This window comes from Pyrgilauda ruficollis, unplaced genomic scaffold, assembly GCF_017590135.1.
Source record: "Pyrgilauda ruficollis isolate IOZ18807 unplaced genomic scaffold, ASM1759013v1 scaffold97, whole genome shotgun sequence".
Taxonomy (NCBI): Eukaryota; Metazoa; Chordata; class Aves; order Passeriformes; family Passeridae; genus Pyrgilauda; species Pyrgilauda ruficollis.
In genome coordinates, this window is record NW_024531821.1 from 2,958,032 (window position 1) to 2,980,366 (window position 22,335).

The 22,335-nt window shown below is 54.0% G+C and overlaps 1 protein-coding gene across 3 annotated transcripts in view; it reads left to right on the plus strand.

The window, feature by feature from the left end:
- Positions 1 to 22,335, plus strand: part of ARHGAP26 (Rho GTPase activating protein 26) — a 101,790-nt gene that overhangs the window by 60,552 nt on the left and 18,903 nt on the right. For all 3 annotated transcript variants that reach the window (XM_041489924.1, XM_041489923.1, XM_041489925.1), the window contains exons 17-20: positions 482 to 587; positions 13,549 to 13,708; positions 15,068 to 15,206; positions 18,762 to 18,915. In XM_041489924.1, coding sequence (XP_041345858.1) covers positions 482 to 587; positions 13,549 to 13,708; positions 15,068 to 15,206; positions 18,762 to 18,915 — 559 coding nt within the window. The remainder of the gene's footprint in view (positions 1 to 481; positions 588 to 13,548; positions 13,709 to 15,067; positions 15,207 to 18,761; positions 18,916 to 22,335) is intronic.

A 22,335-nucleotide genomic window follows, 5' to 3' on the forward strand; every position in this document is an offset into this window, starting at 1 on the left:
CAGGGCTGGAGCAGGGCAGGCTGCTGTTGAACTGCACCACAGTGTTTGAGGGGCTTCACACATCTGGACTGCGTTTCCTTCACTGCCCAGGGGAAGGGGCTTTGCTGGGAGCAGGGGGTTTTCTGTGGATATGGGGGTGGGATGTCAGGAGGGCCATGTGTCCCATGGCCATGGCAGTGCTGGCCTCCTCCAGCAGCCCCCACTTAGCACCATGGACCCAAGCAGCCTGTGGAGCACCAGCCTGGCCTGCACTGGGCACACTGACCATGGGAATGTGCCCATATTCCCATCCCTGGAATCGCTCTGGCTGCAGCCGGCCCTGCCCTGCTCACCGTGCTGTTCACGTGGCGTCTGCTCTCAGCTCGCTGCAGCATCTGCAGTGCCTGCTGTGGGATGGAGCAGCTCCCTGGGATGTGTGTTAGGCCTCTTCCCATAACAACGCCCTAATGTGGGGATAAATCATCTTCTATTCCCCATGCAGAACTAGAGAATCAGGAGTCCAGGGTGTCGGAGATCCACAGCCTCGTTCATCGGCTCCCGGAGAAAAACAGGCAGATGCTGCACTTGCTCATGAACCATTTGGCAAAGTACGTTTATGACTGATGTGTTTTTCTCTCCTTTTTCCATTTCCTCTCAAAGTTAATAGTGGTGGAAAAGTTTCCTTGTGTGTGTGTGGTGTTGAGTCATTTCTGGTTGGCAACTGGAAACGCGTGTGTGAGTGAACCGAGGGCTGAGAGGGCGAGGGGGGCTGAGGGAGGGAGGGATGAGGGAGAGAGGGATGAGGGAGGGAGGGAGGGATGAGGGGCAGGAGCTGCCCAGCCAGCCCCAGCCCCTCAGCAGCACCAGGAACCCATTCACTCCGGGGAACCTTGTGTTGCTTTTGATGGCCTGGAATGGGTTTGGCTGTCCAGGAGGCAGAGCGGAGGTGAAGCTCCTCACGTGGTTTCAGAGCAAACCTGCCACTGAAGGACTAAAAGTGATTTCTTTGCGCAACAAATGACTGCTCTGGGGCGTATTTGCTGCCTTTATGCACCCTGATGAATCAATATTTTTGTGTTACCTTGAAACTTTGCGAGGGCGAAGGAATGGGATAATTTTTTTTCTTTCGGTGGTAGAGCTGACCTGTAATTTCCCATCTTCTTCCTGCTCCTGCAGGTTCCCATGGAAACCTTTGATTAGTGTTTTAGAAGTGAAAGCATCATCAGGTGTTTGTGGCAGCCTCAAGGCTGCAGGGTTGGACCTGCCCTTGCTGTTTGCACCAGTGCTGCAGGAGCAGCAGGGCTGAGGCAGGACTGGGAAAGCTGGGGAATGACTTAAGGGGATAACTGCTTAGGAGGAGATCTGGAAGAATCCAAGTTATCTGTTTAAAAGAAAAAATAACAGATGATACTTGAAATAGGCTTAAACACAACTCCAGATGTTTTCTTGTTGCCAGGTCATGTGTCTGCTCCATGGGGTCCCTGGCAAGGCTGTTAGAAACCAAATGGCTGGTTTAGGTGTTGGTTTCAAACCTTCTGCATTTACAGCCTGAAGCCAAGGCCCTGTGGTTCCAGGTGCACCCATCAGCCAGATGGGATTGCCCAGAGAAGCTGTGGCTGCCCCTGGATTCCTGGAAGTGTCTGAGGCCAGGGTGGATGGGGCTTGGAGCACCCTGGGACAGTGGGAGGTGTCCCTGTCCGTGGCAAAGAGTGGAACTGGGTGAGCTTTAAGGTCCCTTCCCACCCAAAGTATTCTGGGATTCTGTGATTTCGGATGTGCAGGGGATCTGTAATTGCTTCAGTGTTTTCCATCTAAAGGAAAAACCTGGTGATGGAGTAGAGATGTGGAGTCAGGTTTACAGTGGGGTTTGTGCTGCTTTAGTGGGGAAGGAATTCAAACAAAACAAGCAGTGTGTGTGGTGGTGTGTGCTATTTTAAGAAGAGAAACAGCTCATAGTGTTATTTAATAGGAAAAAAATTATCTCAGAGAAGGGCAGGAAGCTGAGGAGCGAGAGCCTGCTGAGCTCTCCAGCCCTGGTGCCATTCCTGGGGGAGATCCTGGGCTGTGGAGGCTGAGGCACAGCCAGCCCCAGGTGTGGGCTCACAGCATCCCTGTGGGGCTGGTCCTGCAGCTCCTGCTGTGATCAGGAGCAGCATTCTGATCCAGGAACAGCATTTTGATCAGGAGCATTGCCCTGATCCAGGAGCAGTGCCCTGATCCACGGGGAGTACCCTGATCCAGGAGGTTTGCCCTGATCCAGGAGCAGCATTCAGATCCAGGAGCAGTGCCCTGATCCAGGAGCAGTGCCCTGATCCAGCAGCAGTGCCCATTGCCCTGATCCAGGAGCAGTGCCCATTGCCCTGATCCAGGAGCAGTGCCCATTGCCCTGATCCAGGAGCAGTGCCCTGATCCAGGGAGAGTACCCTGATCCAGGAGCAGTGCCCTGATCCAGGAGCAGCATTCAGATCCAGGAGCAGTGCCCATTGCCCTGATCCAGGAGCAGTGCCCATTGCCCTGATCCAGGAGCAGTGCCCATTGCCCTGATCCAGGAGCAGTGCCCATTGCCCTGATCCAGGAGCAGTGCCCTGATCCAGGAGCAGTGCCCATTGCCCTGATCCAGGAGCAGTGCCCATTGCCCTGATCCAGGAGTGCCCATGGGGCAGCCAGGGCCTGGGCTTGTGTCCATCACTCTCTAAAAGAACTGCTTGAGGCTGCAGTGCCACTGAGCCAGATTAAGGACAAGAATGGAGAGAAACCTTCACATCTGCAGCAGATGTTTGGAGAGAGGGGCCTGGCTGCCCCAGGGGGATGCTCCAGACGGGTGGGACCAGCTGGGTCTGGTGCTGCTGAGGGCAGGGCACCACAGGCAGCAGGGGCAAAGCCAAGGGCCTCTGGCTGCCCTGCCAAGCTGGGCTGCACTGCTTGGAGGGGTTTGTCTCATCTGTTTCTGTCTGGGTTTTTTATTTTAAGTAATGTATGAATAATCAAGATTTGCATGTTTATCAGATGAGCTAAAAAAATATTTCTCACAGTCTTGCTGTGGAGATTTCTGACACTAAAACCAGAACTTGGGCTGAGTCGGTCAAGTAAAGAAAGAGCCTGTTTTGGGTGGTTTCTGACTTCTGTGTTTTTGGGGTGTACGTGCTCTGCTGCACTGATGAGGGATGTGGGGCTCCTTATGTGATGAAGCTGCAGTTTTATTAGCAGTAATAAAACTGGTAAGAAAGCTGAAATGTTCAAAAATAGCAATAATTAACCACAGTATCAGACAGGATAAGTGCCTTGGAGGTGGTTCAGCAGTGCCCTTCCCCATGTGGAGGGTCCCATGGCAGCTGGGAGCCACAGAATTGGGGTGCAGTGAGAGGGGCACAGAGAAGGGACAGGACAAATCTCAGGAACAGGCACAGACAGGGCAGAGGGCAAGGAGCATTTTGATGGACAATTATTTCAATTTCTGCCTCTTACTGCATCTCCAAGCCCATTTGTGCTGCCTTCTGCCTCGTGCCCACATGTCTGGGCAGTTGTTCACTGTGGCCCAGAGAGCAGGAGCTGTCCCCATCCCTGTTGTAGCTTTCCAGCCTGAACCAGTCTGGGATTCTGTGATTAAACCAATTTGTTTTAATGCCAAATAAGTCAAAGTGAAACAAGGTGCCTGTGGTGCTGCTGGCTGGTGGTTGCTGTGCCAGGGAGTGCTGCTGGAGTGGAGCTGGTTGCAGAAAATTGCCATTTTTGTTAGTGGTACTGCAATATCATCCCTGTCTCCTTCTTTTGTAATGTACTTTCTCACCCAGGAGTCAATGCTGTGGAGGTGCAGACCAGGGGGATTTCACTCTGATTATATTTCAAGCATTTAGGGAATTATTTTTCCTGCATGGCCATCATTTGACACCTGAGCTTTGCTTTGTTCTTGTGGCAGCGAGTCCAGGTTCTCCAGCACAGATGGTGCCAGGCTCACACCCCTTCTGTGGGGCTCCCAGACCCTTCTGTGGGGTGGCATTGCTGCCACTGCCCCCGAAGAACCCTGATCCACACACCCACAGCTCTCGTGCCAAGGTCAGGCCCGTGGAGGGGGCTGCACTGAGCTCAGTGTGCGTGTGTTTAGCAGAATTAATTATCTCTAATCACTCCCAGCTGTGGCCTGGCCAACACCGGCTGGTTCCCTTTGGTTTTGCTGTGGCAGTGTTTTCTAGTTTACGTGTTTTAACCAAGATGACAGCGATTGTTATCTCCTGCACAAATTGTTTGCTGTTTATCAGGGCGATGGTTTCCACGGGCTCTGCAGGGCAGCTGCTCATGGGGATCCAGCAAAACCCTCTCTGGGGCTGGACACGGAGTTCCAGAGGGCTCGCTGCTCAACCAGGGACTGCTGGCAAAGGAGGAGAAGAAAAAATTCCTCCAGGTCTTCTGCCTCAAAATCCAGCCAGGGCTCGTTGTGCTCGGCGTGGGGCAGCTCCGCGCCGCGCCCGGGGCCGCGGAACCCTGCGGGAGCTGCTCTGGAGCTCACCACGCTGTGCCCAGCAGCTCCAGGACCCCACGGGCACCTGTGCAGGGCCAGGGGTGGCAGCTCCCCCAGGAATGTGCTTTTCCTTGTGTTGTTTTGCCGGTTTCCCCCGAAGGTGCAGCCGGCAAGGAGGCTGACGCCTCTTGGCACAGCAGGTCTGATTTCATCCCCGTGGCAGCTGTTTATGCTGCTGTCTGGTAACTATTCATTTGCTTGATTTATGTATTGCTTCCAGTAAGTCATTCTTGTCCAGGACATTCTGGAAATTTCCACTAGCCACTGAGGCCTCTGAGGTGCCCTGCTCTCGTGTGCTGCTCGCCTGGTTTGGCTGCCAGGAGCAGACGGGGAGCTGTCTGAGCTGCTGTGGCTGGGCCAGGCAGTGGTCCTCCTTGCTGCCTTTGGGAATGCCATTTTTATGCCCAGTGCCTGTTTCTGCTCCTTTTGGGTCATGGCAGTGCTGGATCCAGGCAAAGCCCTGGAGTTCAAGTGACCCAAAGGATCTGGGTGCTGCTGTAGGTAGTACAAGGGAGGTGATGTGGAAGGAGACTCCCTGTAGGCACATGCTGCCTTGCAGGACAGGGAGAATCCTGCCTGGGCCTTGCCTGTTCTAGGTCAGGTTCATGCTGTGCTCTTTTACCCCTTTTCCTTTTTCCCTGGTTGGCATGAGTTGGGCTTTAAGGTCCCTTCCAACCCAACCTATTCTGTTGTTCCATGATTCTATGATCTGTGCTCTGGAGCTGGAGCTATCAGAGCCTCGTGGGGAACAGCAGCACCTTTGGTTTCCCCTTTGCTCTCCTCTCCCTCAGGTGTTTTGGTGGAGGAGCCAGTGATGCTTCCGCAGAGGCGAGACAGCCCTGCAGGACTCTGTGCCTGCCCTTGTCAGCTCTGCCTCCCTCTCACTCCTCTGCTTTTGTTTTTAATACAAGATTCTGCAGAATTATAAACCACCACAAAAAGCCCTGTAGGTGTACGCTGGGTTTTTTGGGCTTGGCTTCCTGTAATGTGTAAATTAGCTAAAGGTTTTGTTCTGCTTCTGCAAATGAACTTTTAACCCCCTCTGTCTGGATTGTCCCTGGAGCAGCTGTGTGGGTGCTGCTAGCTTTTCCTTCCATGCTTCTCTAAAAGCTCCTTATATTTCATGCAGGCTCTCCAGTTTTTAGCTGGAGGGGAATGTGCCCCAGAGCCTGCAGTCCCTTGTCAGGTTCTTTTTGCACCCACGTCCTGCACAAGATTAAAGTCTGGAGATAGGGTAATGGGATCTTGGACTAAAGGTGGCATCACCAACCTGGCATGATGATTCAGCAGCTCGTAACAAAGCACCTGCTGGGCTTGCTGGGGAGTTTCTGTGGTTGAACACCTCTGCTGAGCTCCTCCTGGATCTCCAGGAGCAGCACCAGGCATTTTGCATTTCTCAAGTGTGAATTTTTGTGGGCTTGTGTCTGAACTTGGTGTCGTTGGGTAGAGGTTGTTGATAGCACATAATTTTTTAATTGTTTGTCACAGTGAAACTGAAACTGGATATGGAAAGAGATTGAATTGAGAGTGAGCAAAAGATTTCCAATAACTGATTGGAGTCTCCCTGGTGGTGTCTGCACCGTCCCTGCAGACAGAGTGGGATGGAGATGCGTAATGAGCACATCCCTTGATCACTCTGTATGAACAGACCCAGCACTGAACCAAACTCAGACAGAGAGATTTTAGTCAGACAGTCTTTCAGCAGAAGAAAGGAGACTGGAAATCAGCATTGCCAAGATAACTCTGAGCTGCAGTTTTTGCCAGGATGCTTGAGTGATCCCTGGCCTGCACAATCACAGAAAGGTTGGGGTTGGGAGGGACATTTAAAGGCCATCTCATTCCAATCCATGTGTGTGTGGCAGGGGGCTCAGCACTGGGGGAGTGAGGGCTGTTTCCAGTCGTTGGGCACACCTTGTCCCTCTAGCAAAGGCGAGAGAAGCATTTTTCCTGCTGTTGTTCACATCCGCAATTCTGAAAGCTCCTTATTCCTGTATTCCCTTTCTTCCAACATAGGCTTCTAGGAATTCAGTATTTTGGAGGGATGAGCTCCAGCCTTGCATTTGTGATGTGAAAGAGCTCCAAAATACCTCTAAGGGAAAAAAGTTCAACCCCCCTCCGCTGTCCCTTTGGCCGCTGCGCTCGTGCGCAGGTGTGCACCGGGCACCTCCTGCACGTGGCCCTGTGGCCTGGCTCCGGCTTGGAATGGTTCCCTGTGGGGATGTGGGAGCTGCACTTGCTCACCCCAGTGCTGCTGCTGCCGGGAGGCTCTCTGGGAGCCCGTTTACTTTGGCTCTTTTCCATGCAGCAGGTTGCAGACTCCGGCGCGGCGCTTGCCGTGGCGGCGGATCTTTCAAAGGGCTCCTTGTTCACCCAGACCTGCTGTGTCAGGCTCTCCTTGCCCTGCTGGCCAGGGGGGTTTGTTATTGCACTGTGACAGCACCAGTGAGGTCTGGTTTTGCAGGAAGACCTGCCCGTGCAGCTGGGCTTTGGGGCTGGCACTGGGGTGCCGGTGGCACGGTCTGCAGCCATGGCAGACCCTGTTCCAGCCCCATCCCCAGGGGTGTTTGAGCGTGAGGCCCCTTGGCTGGCTGTGTTTGTGCAGGTGGAAACCATGGTGACATTTCACATCAGCTCTGGCCGTGCCTGTGGTTTCCACCACGGTGTCAGTGGAAAGCTGCAGTGCTGCCATGCCAGGCACAGGGAATTGCCAGCCCGGTGCCACTCAGCCCTGGGCTGAGGGTTGGTGAGCAGGGCTGGGGTCGCTCTGAGATCCCCCCTCAAGCTCAGCTTGCCCAAAGCCGCAGAGGATGGCTTTGGAAACCCCTCTGGCTCAGTGTGGGAAGCCTGAGCTGCCGCAGCGTTGAGCTCCCTGCGTGTTTCCCTGCAAGTCGCAGCACGTTTGGTATTCACGCTGATCTGGCTCACTGATACTGAGCCTCACATTTGGCCTTGGTGCCTTCTCAGTGCAACATGAGCCCTTTTTTTTTTCCCTGGGAGTGAACCCAAGCATCCAGCTGTGGCCAGATCCACCCAGGAGAAAAAGCAAGTCTTGTTGGAGCAAGTCAGAGCGGCCGGAATCAGTGCAGGCACAGGTTTGGTCCCAGCTGAGCAGGGAACCCGAGAGCAGCATGGCTCTTGCATTCAGCAACTTTCCCCTTGTCTTCACTGGGAGGTTTTGTCATTCCCTGGTGATCTGTCCTCCTTCTGGATCTGCTGGCCTCCATGTGGATTGCTGAGGCTTGGCTCTCCTCTCTGGAGCGGTGGGGCTGGGGAGGCTGCGGAGCTGTGAGCCCACAGCCAGCAGGGTTTGTCCATATTCCCCATGTTCCCAGCTCCCACTGTGTGAGCCCAGCTTGCTCCTGCTGCTCTGGACTCCTCGGGCCTTTGCAGAGCTCCCTGCATCCAGAGCAGCCTGAGGAAGGCAGGATGTCCAGAGCCTGGATGAGCAGGCAGGATGAAGGGATGGTGCTGCAGTGTGGGAGTGTGGTGTTTCTGTGCATGTGTGCTCCAGCTTGGGAGTCACGCAACCTTTAAAGTCAGAAAAACCCACTGAGATCTTCATCTCCAGCCATTCCCTCAGCACTGCCAAGGCCACCACTAGCCCGTGTCCCCAGGTGCCACATCCACATGGCTTTTGAACACAAGATGAAGCAGAGCTGGTTGTGCTTGCCTGCTTCTCCATGGCTGTCTGCCAGCAGCCACTGCAGACCAGTGTCCCTGTCACCTCCTCCCATGCACATGTGCCTTTTAGGAACGATTTAGGAATGTGTGATTGACTGATTTAGCTGCCTGGCACACCAGTGGGTGCTGCTGCAGCTGGAATTGCATCACTGGTGTCACCAGCTCCGTGCTGTGTGCCAGTCACAACATTCCTGCAATAAACACCTGCTGCACTCCCAGCCATCAGACACATTCCTGAGGCTGGGAAACCCCCCATGGCTTTGATGAGAAGTGAGTAATCCCCAGGGAGCTGCAGGGCTGCCATCTCTGGGGACAGGCTCCACCAGCCCCTTGGCCAGGGGGCCAGCTGAGTGCTGGCCAGCCCGGCCCCTCTGCCCTCTCCACCTCTGTGCCCATCAGCCACAGCCCAGTTAATCTCACTGATGTGCAGGGATGAGTTAAATGCACCCAGGAACATTTCCCAGAACTCTCCACCCCCTGTGCTGCCTCTACTCCCTCTGCTCTTTACCTTCCCTGTATGTCCAGAGTCAAAGGTGTTCAATTTCTATCAAACTACCCAGAGCAGCCTAGATAATTTTGGGGATTGCTGGCCTCTGTGTGGTTGGCTTTTCACGTTAAACAGAAGCTCTACTAGTGGTGGCACACAGGGGATGGATTTCCACCTGTAGCAAGAGGAATGAGCTGCATTGTTTTCTATCCTATGAGGACTTGCTAGGCCAGCCACTACAAGCACTTTGACTGCAAATGGTTGTCCCAGGCATGGAAATAGAAACACTCCAGACTTTCCTTTTGTTCCCTTCAGATGGTTGTTTGCTCAGGGGTTTTTTTCTGAATCAGGGAAGATATTTGAACTAATAATGGCACTTTTGGCTGAGATTCAGATACATGCATTCTATATATAAAATATGTACTTGTATGTAAAATAAACACACAGTAGTTTATACATACATATAAATACATATATAAAATACATGTAGGAAGTAATTCCAGACACAGGAGGCAGGAGTTCTGTGGGAGCAGAGCCAGGAGCCCCTGTGGCACCCACTGGAGCTCTGACCACACTGGAATATTTACTGTTCCCTGCTTCCCCTGCACTGAACCTTGGCTACCAATTACCCTGTATTAAATTGTCTTTGGTCGTGCCAGTGATTATACAGTATCCAGGCAACCCGACCATAATCTAATTTAACACCCAACATGGATTTACTCTGCTGCTGTTCTCCTTTGTTTTGCTGGAAGGGAGTGAGAAGCGAGTGGTGTCCAGGGACAGCCAGGGAATGGCCTGGGGGACGGTGCTCCCTGGGCTGGGCTGTCCCCAGGAAAAGGACCAGCCCAGAGTCCCAAAGCCACTGACAGCCTGGCCCAGTGTGAGCAGGAGTGGAGTGAAGTGGTTCTGCACATTCCTCCATTAGTTGTTGCTTTCTCCTGTGCTGGAAGTGGCTCCTGTAAAGCGGGGAGCAGAAAAAGCACCCACAGAAATCAATGGTGGTGCGGTTCTCTCAGAGTGCATCAAGGGCCAGAAAGAAACAGCAGGTTAAAAGGAAAACACAGTGACTGCTTGGAAAACTTGTAAAGAGCAGCTCAGGAATGGCACTGACAGTCCCTGCTGAACAGCCCCAGCATTAAGCCCACTTTGGGCTGAGAACACCCATCTTTAGAAACCGCGGCGTTATTTCCTCGTACAAAGGATGATGAAGAGCTGTAATTCAGAGTGAATTATCCTGTGGGTAATGGATGGGGAATTTGAAGGATGTGAAAGGTGAATCATGTTTTGGAGCACGGCTGTGGTGACCTGGTACAGGGATGGCTATTGCTGGAAAAGTACCCGGGGAGCAGAGCAGGAGTTCCTGTGGCCCTGAGGTTGATTCCAGAAATGAGCTGGATTGCACAGCTGCAGCACAGCTCCCACTTTGCTTCCAGAGGCAAAGCAAAGCACCCTGAGCAGGGTGTGGTGGTGGAGGTGAGGGTGGCTGAGTGGGCAGTGGCTGGGCAGGCCCGTGGCTGGTGCTGTGGGACCATGTCCTGCCTGGGAAGCCATTAATAGCCCAGTCTGAAATAATTGCCAGGACCACGCTCAGCTGCCTCCTGTAATGAGCTGATGACAGTGCAATTTATTAGAGTGATGTAGGACATGGTAACGGTAATGAGAAATGGAGGCACCTAATTTTGTGCGACTTAGATCAATTCAGTTGTTTTTTTATAAATGAACATTGTTTTACTAACCACAGAAGATCATTAAAATTATTATTTTATTAACGCTTCTGAAAGCCATTTGGACTGCAGCTGCGTTTTTCCATATCCAATTAGGAGCATGTGAATGTGTGTCTGAAATGCAATTTTGCAATGCAAAAATGTCATTGGGATTTGTGAGTGATGTGGCTGGGAGTGGGGGGTGGGTTTGAATCCCCATGTAAGTGTTATTTAGTATATAAGTATTATTTAGTATCTGTTGTTTCTTACTGGACCTGTTCTGCCTTTCTTGCTGCTCCACGAGGTTGTGACTCCCTAAGGAGAGTTTGTTTCCCCTCCCAGCTCCGTGGTGCTGGCATGGCCAGGAGCAGCTCGGCGAGCTCTTGGCTGTGGTGAGGATGAGGATGAGGATGAGGATGAGGATGGGAATGGGGATGGGGATGGAGATGGAGAGAGGTTCTGTGCCCGCCCAGGGGTGGGGATGGCCAGCCTGGCTGGGTGGCAGTGTGAGCAGCATGTCCCCTGTGGTGTGGCTGTCTCCCTTTTGAGGCTGTCCCCCTGCTGATGCTGTCCCCCTGCTGAGGCTGTCCCCCTTTTGACCCTCCCAGCTCTGTGGTGCTGGCATGGCCAGGAGCAGCTCGGCGAGCTCTTGGCTGTGGTGAGGATGAGGATGAGGATGAGGATGAGGATGGGGATGGGGATGGGGATGGGGATGAGGATGAGGATGGGGATGGGGATGGGGATGGGGATGGGGATGGGGATGGAGAGAGGTTCTGTGCCCGCCCAGGGGTGGGGATGGCCAGCCTGGCTGGGTGGCAGTGTGAGCAGCATGTCCCCTGTGGTGAGGCTGTCCCCCTGGTGTGGCTGTCCCCCTGCTGATGCTGTCCCCCTGCTGAGGCTGTCCCCCTTTTGAGGCTGTCCCCCTGCTGATGCTGTCCCCCTGCTGTGGCTGTCCCCCTGGTGTGGCTGTCCCCCTGCTGATGCTGTCCCCCTGGTGTGGCTGTCCCCTCTGTGGCAGACCCAGCGCCCGTCTCCAGGGCAGCCCAGCTGCCCCAGCCGCTTTCTGACAGCGGGATTCCCGCAGGCTGTGATCAGACACTCACATCTTCCTGGCAGTGGGGCAGTTATGGGTGAGAGGCAGGTCCTGCCTGCTCCCGAGGGCTTTGGCAGGAGCTCCCCACTCCGAGCTTGGATGCCAAGCACAGGCTCGGTGGAGGGGACAGCTCTGCCTGCTCCCCAGGGATGCAGTGTGCACCAGCGTGAGGTTTCTTGCCCGGGCAGTGAGCAGGGCTGGTGCTGCTGTGGGGGGAGCTAAGCCAGCAGCCCTGGTCCCTGAGCCCCCCTTGTGATGGCACTCCTGTCTGCTGCCTGAGGAGCTGTGTGTAGGGATGAGTTCTTTGCTGGTTCAGGTGAGGTTTGGATGGAAAAGGATGGAAAGCATCTTTTCTTTTTAGCCAGCCTGGGCTTGCAGGGTGCTGAAATATGCTGAGCTTGCACACGAATGTCTTGACCCCAAGGTCAATGTTAGGAACTCACAGCAATATAAAGTGAGGGTCAGCCCAGCAAGTGAGTCTGAGCCTCACTGTGTGCTGGCCTGCTGCATCTGTCCAGGGAAACAGAAGAGAAAGTGAAGGAAAAGAGACCAAAACTCCTTCAGGCTACAACCCTGTGAGCACACAGCCTGAAGCCGCCACGTTTCCTGCTTTAGGAGGTCAGGAGCAAACCACAAGAAAGACTCCTGGGGCCACGGGCTGCACTGCAGGTCACGGGCAGCACGGGCACACACATGTCCCCTGGGACTCAGCAGTGACCCTTTGTGGCACCAGCAGTGCCTGGGGCACACAGGTGTCCCGTGTGTCCAGCAGTGGCCAGGGTGCACACAGGTGTCCCTGTGTCACTCAGCAGTGCCCAGGGGGCACACAGGTGTCCCTGTGTCCCAGCAGTGCCTGGGGCACACAGGTGTGTCCCAGCAGTGCCCAGGGGCACACAGGTGCCCCTGTGTCCCAGCAGTGCCCAGGGGGCACACAGGTGCCCCTGTGTCCCAGCGGTGCCCAGGGGACACACAGGTGTGTCCCAGCAGTGCCCAGGGTGCACACAGATGTCCTCGTGTGTCACTCAGCAGTGCCCAGGGGGCACACAGGTGCCCCTGTGTCCCAGCGGTGCCCAGGGGACACACAGGTGTGTCCCAGCAGTGCCCAGGGGCACACAGGTGTCCCTGTGTCACTCAGCAGTGCCCAAGGTGCACACAGGTGTCCCTGTGTCACTCAGCAGTGCCCAGGGGGCACACAGGTGTCCCTGTGTCACTCAGCAGTGCCCAGGGGCACACAGGTGTGTCCCAGCAGTGCCCAGGGTGCCCAGAGAGCTCTGTCCCTCCTGGAGGGCTGGGCACCTGCAGCCCAGCGTGGCCGAGGGGCGCTGCCTGTGTCCCTGTTGCTGTGTCCCCTCGGGGGGAGGCAGAGCAGGGGACATGTCCCCTTAGGGCTGCTGGGGCTTTGCTCCTCTCAGACCCGGTGCCAACTGGAGCTGCTCCAGGGCAACCCCTCAAGCACCATAAACAGGGTACCACCTCCTCAGCATGAGCTGCTGCACTTTGCTGAGCTGCTCTGTGCCCTCTTGGGAGCTGAAGGAGATGGAGGTGGGGAGGAGGAAGGCTTGGGTGTCCCTGGGTCCCCATCTTGTGCCATGGAGAAGGGAACACGTGGGGATCAGGGGGCAAAGCCCCATCTTGGCCTCCCAGGCAGCCTGGCTGGGCCACATGGGACTGACCTCTGGTGCTGGAATGGCTGGGAAGGAATTGGCCTTTGGAACATATGAGGTCACTCATTGAGTTGGAGAGCAGCATGTGTCAGAGGTCCAACAATTTGTTTTCAGAAGGGTTTTAAGCATTAATGATTCAAGATGTTTTCCTGGGAGTGGTTTGCAGCGTGAGGCTCGGTGGCTGGCGTGGGGTTGAGGTTTTATGGCATTAGTCAATTCATGGAGGCTGAAAGGTCCCCAGGAGCACAACAGTTAAATTTGTACTTTTCCACATGGCTGAGCCTTCAAGGAGCTCACCAGGAGCGTGAAAAATGTAAACAGGGTTGTAAGCCTTGTGCCAGCCACGAGGCAGGGAAGGCAGGGAGGGGGTTCCCTGTGGATTAGTTCCATCACCTACTTCATTTTCTTTCTCTTTTTTTTCCCAGGGTTGCAGATAATCACAAGCAGAACCTGATGACTGTTGCTAATCTGGGTGTGGTGTTTGGGCCGACGCTGCTTCGACCTCAAGAGGAAACGGTGGCTGCCATCATGGACATCAAATTCCAGAACATCGTGATTGAAATTTTAATAGAGAACCACGAGAAGGTAATGGCTTCCCTTGCTTCTTCCATGTCAGTGATTTATGGAAAGGAATTGGTCTCTCTTTGCCCGTGGCAGCCCCCTCTCCATGGCCAGTGGCACCACGGTGGGGCTGTGCTGGGGAGGGGGCAGCTGGCACCTCGTTCTGGGGCTGTGTGACCAGGGCTGCTGGTGGCCAGCCTTGTTTATGGTCATCCCAGTGTGTCAGCATGGCCGTGTCTCCTCACAGAAATTCCCTTTCTCCCCCTTCCCACTGTTCAGTGGGAATTTGTCCTTGGTTTCAAGAGAGATGAGTGCTAAAGCAAACCAGTGAGAGGCACACCTCGGCTGGCTCCTGCTTTGCTGACTAAATCCAGGTTTATCCAAGTGCTGGCTTTATCCACAGTGTTGATCTGAATCCTGATGCATTTGTGTTGGTTGGCCATGGATGTTGGGGTCTGCCAGTGCAGCAGTGGAGGCTCGGTGGGGCCGAGGTCCTGGCCATCCTTCCCTGGCTGCCTGTGCTTTTTAAAAAATACCATTTCCTTCTAAATGCAGCCAGTTCCCTGATTACGATCTTTTGTTAGTCTGGTTTTGATTGGAAAGCAGTAACAGATTTGGACAGCAAAGGCAGAGCTAGAAAGCAGCTTGCCCTGGCTGGGGTGCCATCGTGGCTCTGGGTCCACATCCAGTTCTGCCTTGAGCAGAGAGCTGTGCCAACGTGTGCTTTTCCTGTTGGGAAAGCCTGGCTGTGCCAGCTGTCTGTCTGGCAAGGGCAGGAGAGCAGGAAGGACACTGAGGAATGGGTTTAATGGACTCTCAGCAATGGAGAGGGGCTCTGAGAGAGCTGGTCTGGAGGGGTCACTGCCCTTCTCTGAGCCTGTGGGCTCTGGAAGAGGAGCAGTACACAACCAAATATCAGCAACCAGCAAGGCTGCTGCCCTTTGGGTTCGTGCAGTTTTAAAATTTCATCCCCTTGAGAAAAATGTGATTACTCAGTTTTCTGACAGCTGTAGCTGGAAGTTGCAAAGACTTTCCCAAGCTGGTCTGCAGCCGTGGGAGCGTGGGCGCCGGGGTCACGCCGTGGGGGGCACAGGGGGGACACTGCTGGTCTGTCTGGGCTGCTCATCATCACCTGCACCCCCAGGAAGTCAGCAGAGTGCCAGAGCCTTCTTCACAGCTTGCAGTGTGCCTCTTGGGTGAAAAAAAGAGGAGTGCAGACAGAGTGGAAACGTGGGATTCAGGAATCTGTCCCCAGAACGTTGCCCTGTTGAGTGCCTGTCATCCTCAGAGCTGCGCAGGGGAGCGGTGCAGCCCAGGCAGGTGGGCAGCCGTCCTGTTGCACGGGGCCATGCCAGAGAACAAGTTGTTTATTATTTTTAACAGATATTTAACACGGTGCCAGAGGCTCCGCCGTCGAACTCGCAGCTGCTGTTATCGCGCAAGAAGAGCACGGAGTCGAAGCCTCCCTCGTGCAGCGAGCGGCCGCTGACGCTCTTCCACACGGCCCAGCCCAGCGAGAGGCGTGAGTGCCCTCCCAGCCCCCAGCTGGGCCCTAGCCCTGCCTCACAGGCCGTCATTCCCGTGCCTTTCCCGTGCACTTTTCCTGCTGTCCGTGGAAGGGATGATTCCATAGCGGGGTCAGGCTTCGGTTTCCTCTGCTGTCGCGTTGGTGGGGAGTGGAATCTCTGCTGGCATCCAGGCCCTTAACTGGGCTCGACAGGAGGCTGCCTTAGCACAGGATAGAGTGTTGCTGTCCCCTCCCCACCTGACGGGCCCCTGCGTGTCCCCTTCTCATGTTCCTGGGCCCGTCATCGCTGCCATCAGCTGCCAGGACGAGGGTGCCACACCTGTGGCAAGGGCGGCCACCACAGGCCGGCCCTTTTGGGATGCCCTCGGGCACTTTGCCTTTTACAGACAGGAAAACTCAGCCAGGAGGTTCGGCATTTTCCTGAGGATTATGTACCATGGCAGTTTAAAAATGTTGGAGCTCATCTTTCCATTTCTGTCACTAATTGATGCTCCAGATATTTGGGTGAAAGAGCCAAGGCCCCAGCCCTGCTCATGGGGTGGCAGAAATGTGTCTGCTCAGGCTGTTGTTTCATGTTACAGAGCAAACCCAACTCCCAGCTCTCTGGTTCTCCCTGGCCATGTGCTCCTGGAGCCAGCCAGCTGCACACAGGGAGCTGTCCCAGTTTGGTAAAAAAGCAGGAGAGTCTCCTGGTGAGCAGGACAGCACCAGTGGAGCAAGGAGCAGGGCTGGGGATGGCCAGCTCCCCAGGGTACACAGAGTGGCTGCTGTGGACTTTGCTGACTCTCAAAACACGTGGGTTTGTCTGATTAGGTTACTGTTAACTAGCAGGCAGTCTCCTGTCGGAGGTGTCGGAAAGATGCGCGTGGGTTTAGGAAGCAGGGGTGGCCCTGGAGCGTGCTCTGGAAATGCTGTGGGACGGCTCTCGGTGAAGCCTCAAATATCAAACGCTGCTTTTGAAAACTTTCAGCCCCAGTAATTCATCTGCTGCTAATGAAGCAGTGGCTTGTCAGCCTCCAGGCTCTCCAGGCTCCGTGTCCATCCTCCCCGTGCCTGGGAGAGGAACTGAGCTCATTTCTTTATTTCTGCATTTATTTATTCCCATGTGAAGCAACATTTTCTTGGTGTTCCTCCTGACAGTCTATAACCTCCCGCGTCTTTGGGAAGCCACTACTGTTTTATTTGCCTTCCCTGCTGCTCATCATGAGAAATATGTGAGGTTTCCTTGCTTCTTTTCTTCTTCTTTTCCTTTCTTACTGGTCTGGAGACAGACCAAGGCTCTGAAGTCAGGGTGAAGCACAAGGACTTAGGCAGCAGCTCAAGCCCCATTGAGCAGCACAGAAATTGAAAGTTGAAATTGAAGCCAGAAATGTTCTAAATGAGAGCAGGGTGCACATTGTTTAAGACTGGGAGCAGTTTGACTTAAAAAGAAGTGGAATGGGACAGCGGATTTTCCATCACTTGAAACCTGTTCATCAAAATCCAATATCTTTCTGTTTTCACTAGCATGCATCGTACCAAGCTGTGTCTAAGTCAAAAATTATCATGTTCAAGAACAGGAAGCAGATTAGATAATCATGATTAATCCATGATTATAGTGATTATTTTGTTGTTAAACATTTACATTTTTGTCCACATCTGACCCAGGGAGTAGCTCTTGTGACACAAGTGTCACCAGCACAGCAAACAGCATTTTGTTCCTTATCAGCTCTTTTGTCATCCCCTCTCTGGCCCCTGGGGTCACTGTCACCAAAGTGCCCTGGATCAGTTACCAGGGTTCCTGGAGACCAAGGCTCTGGTGAGGCTCCAGTGGCTCTGCCTGCCTGACTTCCCACTAGAGAGAGGAAGTTTGGGTAAGGGGTGAAAGGCTCTTTTCTCTGCATGCTGGAAATGCTCTTGAGCTGATGGGCAGCTCTGCTCCTGCAGCTGTAAGACCAAATCAAATCTCCCAGCGAAGAATCCTTCACGTGAGCTTTCAAAAACATGACGTTTCAGCCTTTTAAAAAGGAAGAAATAAAATGAAGCAGGAGTTTCAGATTCTGCCATTGAACCCTATTCCCCCTGAGCTGAGGCCCTTCCAGTTCTGTGGCTGACAGGGACTCCACTCTTGGCTTGTGGCTGCTGAGGAGATTAGAGGGACAATCCACGCTGAGCTGCCAAGCTTATGGAGCTTATTCCCAGCCTTCAGCCTTGGGCAGAAGTTTGCAAATGATAAGCTGGTGTCAGTCCCTCCTCCAGGGGCTCAGCTCAGCTCCTCAGGGCTGGCTGGGCTCAGCACAGGCAGTCCCTGGCCCTGGCCAGCTCTGTACAGGTGGCCTCTCATGGGCTGCCTTAAACTTGCTCTGGCAGATGCAAAACCAGAGGGATTTGGGTGTTTTAGGTCCTTATACAGCTTAATTTCTTTAATTTTTCCATCTGCTGGCTGTCACATCTGCCTGTCAGTATTTGTGGAGGTCAGTACTCTGCTTTTCTTCACTTTTCCCTCTTTGTCTTCTGCATGGATCATCTTTTTCATCCCAAGGTGCTGGTGCCCTGAGGGTTGAGCTTTTGCAGGGCTGGGGACAAAGAAATGTCTGTGCTGCTTGTTCCCATGGTGGCTCATTGCAGATGAAGATTAATGAAATCCAGTCTCAGGAACACGTTGACATGTTTCAACATCACACATCCTTGGAAGACAAGCTCAACCTGAGCTAAACCAAGCCCTGTCCTGCTGCCCTGCAGGTGCTGATTCTGCCCAGGTACCTGGGAAATGCAGCAGCTCCAGAGCTGAAGTGGCATTTCCCTTTGGAGTGGTGGCAGAGCTGCACCAGCACCCCAAGACAACCCTCCTGCCAGGCTGTTTCACAGGCAGTTCCTTTCTGCTGTGTGCTCAGGATTAACCTTTCACACAACCCAGGAGTTCCTCTTGCACTCTTTTACCCCCTTTATATGTGCACAGAGTACCAATTAATATTGCACGTTCTCCTCACGCAAAAAGAGATGGAATTTAAAGGGATTGGGAGCAAGGATCCCCTGTCACTACATGCTTTTGGGTTGTAGTTTGACCATGTTATTGTGCACAGGAAAAATAGTTTTGGGAAGAAGTGTCCTTGCAGTAGGACTCTGTGTTTTCCAGCTGGTGCCTGCCTTTCAGGAAAGCAGCATCCCAGAAACAGCCACTCTCTGCCCAGGGCTGCTCTCGTGCCACCAGCGTTGCTAATTGCTTCTCACAACTGCAATTACTGCTCCAAGGGCAAAGGCATCTCCTGGAAACGAGTTAATGGGATTTTGGGTGGCCTGGCAGAGCTGAGGAGGGGCCTGTGCTGTGGTGGCTCTTGGAGATGCACAGTGTCAGTGCTCACTGCATCTGAAACCCAAAAGAGCCAAAGAGTACGTGGTATTTCTTGTGGTTTAATGTATGATGTGTCTGTAACTAACTGAGCTCTGGGGAGATGTTCCTGTTTGCACTGGCCCAGGCTTTCCTGGGAATGCTCGATGCCTTCACAGCCATTTGCTCTTCACTTTGTCTGCACTGGCAGCTGATGGTTCTTGGGTTTTGGTGTTTTTTAGAGGAGAACAGGAACAGCATCATCAACTCCAGCCTGGAATCTGTCGTCTCTTCAAATGTAAACAGCTTCCTCAACTCCAACAGCGCTCCCCAGCCCAGCCTGAACTCGAGTGATCTTGAACTAGAAGTAATTAAACCCAACAGGCCAAATTCCCTGTAAGTACAATGGTAATTAGTGTTTTATAGTCTCTCCATCCTTAATCCTTAATCAGAATTGTTTCTTATTCTCAACCTCAGCAGTCTGCTGAAGAATACCATTTAACATTTTAATTTTTAATGGGCACCAAACATTTGCCTCCATTTTTAACTCGGTCTAAGCAGTGGAATTAGTTGCTGTGGGTTACATCTGCCACGGGTTCCAGCTCTGATGGTTTTGCCCATGTGGAATATTTTTGAGCAGAACTCCCCAGTGCTGCCCGGCCCATCTGGTGATAACTCCAACACGCACAAAGGACTTTTCTTCTGAGTTCAATCCTGTGACTGTTGTCAGTACAGTTGATCTCCGGCCAAATCTATGCTGTTGCTTCTGCTATTGCTTCCTTCATCTGGAAAGTTCAAGGGAAAAAATAGTGACCTTAGCCATGCCTCCCCGGGGACGGCCGGGTTATTTATGAAGTCCCTGAACTCGCCGCGCGGAGCCCTCGCGATGGCGGCTCCGCTGGGGGAATTTCCTTCCTGCCAGGCCCGGCCAGCCCCGCAGCATTTTCCCACAGAAGCTCCCCTCCCCGCCACGTCAGGATCTGCTCAGGTCTCCAGGAGATGCAGCCCGTTCCCTGGAGCTCTGGCATGCCCTGTGCATCCCTGGGATGGGTGGTGGGAGCACTGCTGCCCTCCCAGAGCAGGGACACCGTCCTTGTCACCCCTCCCAGAGCAGGGACACCGTCCTTGTCACCCCTCCCAGAGCAGGGACACCATCCTTGTCACCCCTCCCAGAGCAGGGACACCATCCTTGTCACCCCTCCCAGTGCAGGGACACCGTCCTTGTCACCCCTTCCAGTGCAGAGACACTGTCCTTGTCACCCCTCCCAGAGCAGGGACACCGTCCTTGTCACCCCTCCCAGAGCAGGGACACTGTCCTTGTCACCCCTCCCGTGGCCCCTGTCACTGCAGTCCCCTCTGGGCCATGCCTGGGGTAGCTGGGTGCCCGTGGGCGCTGGGCATGGCCGGTGCTGGGACAGGAGCTCTGGGCATGGTGAGCTGTTGCCTTGGCTGCCTTGGTTTGGGGTTTGGGGTGCAGCTCTCACTCTGGCATTCAGGATGGCTCCAGGCCCTGCTGGGCTCTCCCAGGCAGGAAGGTAAGTGTGGAACAGACACGGGCTTCATCCAGCTTCACCATCTGCTCTGCTTCCATCATCCTCCTCCTGCCACTAAACCCTGAGCTGCAGCAGCCTCTCCTCGGTGGGCAGGGTTGGGACACCCAACCCTGCTCCATGGGGAACATCCCACAGCAGGAGAGCCCTGGGGGCAGGACAGACCACCCAAAGGTAGGACACCTCCACATCAAGGCTGTGCTGTACTTATGCTACATAGAGAGTAAAGATGCTTCTCTCTCTCGTGCCTGGTTGGAGCTCTGGAGTCAGTCCCATCCCATTCCCCAACAGGATGGCTTTAGTTTATCCTTCAAGGGGGGAAAAAAATGCTGTGTCTTATCACAGAATGAGGTTTGTGAGCCTGGGTCTTGCTGAGACCTTACAAGGATTGGTTGCCAAATTCACAGTTTTTCTGTTTCCAAGAGTTGCCTCTTCCTAATGATTTCTTTTTTAACGGAAGTTGCAGAGGAATTCAGCAGAATGGCTGAGTTAAAGCTGTGTGGGGCTCTGGGGAGCGGAGGCACCGTGCTGTTCCCGAGGGATTAGGTGAGCTGGCTGTCACTGAACCTGGTGCTTGTGCCAGTTACAGAGCCTTTATTTGTGAGGTGACACAGGGCTGAGCAGGACAGCACTGGCAGCTCGTGGCTCTCACAGTGCTGGTGACATTTGGTGCTTTTCCACGAGCCCAGTGATTATGAGATAATTTCTGCACGTGCAGGAGCGTATGGGGTTTTGGTCTGTGTTGAGCTGAAGTTTGAAATATGGATCCTAAGGGGGATAATGCCACAGGGCAGATATTCTCTGCGACCCCAAATATTTAAATCAAATGTCTTTAATCCAATCTTTCAATAAGAAGTGAAGCAATTAACTTGATTTTATTCTAAGTGTGTGTGGCTGTCACTCCCTTGGCTTGCCCAGGAGCAGGGGCTGTGCCTGTGTTTCTGAGAGCTCCGTGGGGTTCTGCCCTCGGTGCTTTGGGTTGGCAGTGGTGAGGATGAGGAGGGTGAGCAGTGCCCTGCCCTGTGGCTGCAGGCTGGGCTGGGGCAGGGTGTCTGAATGGTGCCAGTGTCCAGCGGCTCCGCGGGGCTGCCCAGGTCGTGGCTCCATAAAGACACTTCTGTTTGTCCAGGCAGCTGAGAAATGTGGGCTTTGCAGGCAGCCTCTGCCCCGGGCTGGGGCAGCTGGTGCTGCCTTGCTGGGCTTCTGGGGCTCCCCTGGAATTACCTGCCCACATTTAGGATCTGTGGCCACGGGAGGGTCGGGAGGTGCCTTGGGGTTTGTGCTCCTTCAAACGCTGCCAGATCCTCTGCTGGTCCTGTGGCACCTATCCCTGAGCTCTGCTTCAGGACTTTGGGTTTTTTTCTTGTGTTCTTCACAATTTCCTGTGATTTTTAGCTGTGGACCAGGGCTGCTGTGCTGGGGAGCTTCAGGAGGGGCTGTCTCCTGGCAGCCCCCACGAGCCCATCGGGAGCCTGTGCTCGCCCACACTGGGAAGCTGCAGGGAAAGGAGCTGGGTCATTCTGATGATATTTTGATTCAGAATATCCTGCTGATACTGCTGTGGAAATAACTCCTGTGGATTTCAGAGGGAGGCTCCTTGGAGTGCAAATGTTGAGGTCTGCAGGCCTGGGGCATTTCTTGTGTCCCATTTGAGCCGTGAGCACCGATGTGTCCAAGGTGGCCTTTAAACGTGCCAGCTGTAAATTGTGAGCACCATCTGTGAAATGAGAGATGTTTGTTTGAGCTTCTGTTTACAAAGGCCCTTGGCTCCCTGCTAAATGCTCGTGTATCCCCCAGGTCTGCTCTGCCAGGAGCTGTGCCAGTTCCTAAATCCCCCTGGTGAGCGAGTGTCGCTCCTTCCCAGCTGCTGCAGCACTGCCTGTGCTGGGGCTGGGGTCCCTCCACCTCGGTGCTGGTCCCCCTGTCCCCCTCCCCAGAGAAATGGGCTCCTTCTGACGTGCTTTCCCTGGAGCACAGTCCACAGTCTCCAATCCAGAGGGAAATGGTTTTGCTGCCGGGCTCAGGCTCTTCCTTCCCAGCCACCACTCGGGCTTTTACGATGGGAATGCATTTATTTATTAGGGCTGGGTTTATTTTTATGGAAAAACTGCTCTGGGCAGGAGTTGTACTGGGTGAGTCAGCAGGACTGCTGTCCTGTGCCAGGAGCTGTGGCTGTGGCTGCCCAGGCACTAGGACCACCAGGGCAGGGATGGTGCCCAAAGCAGTGCTGGGTTTCTGTGTCCCAGTAGGTTTCTGTGTGCCAGCA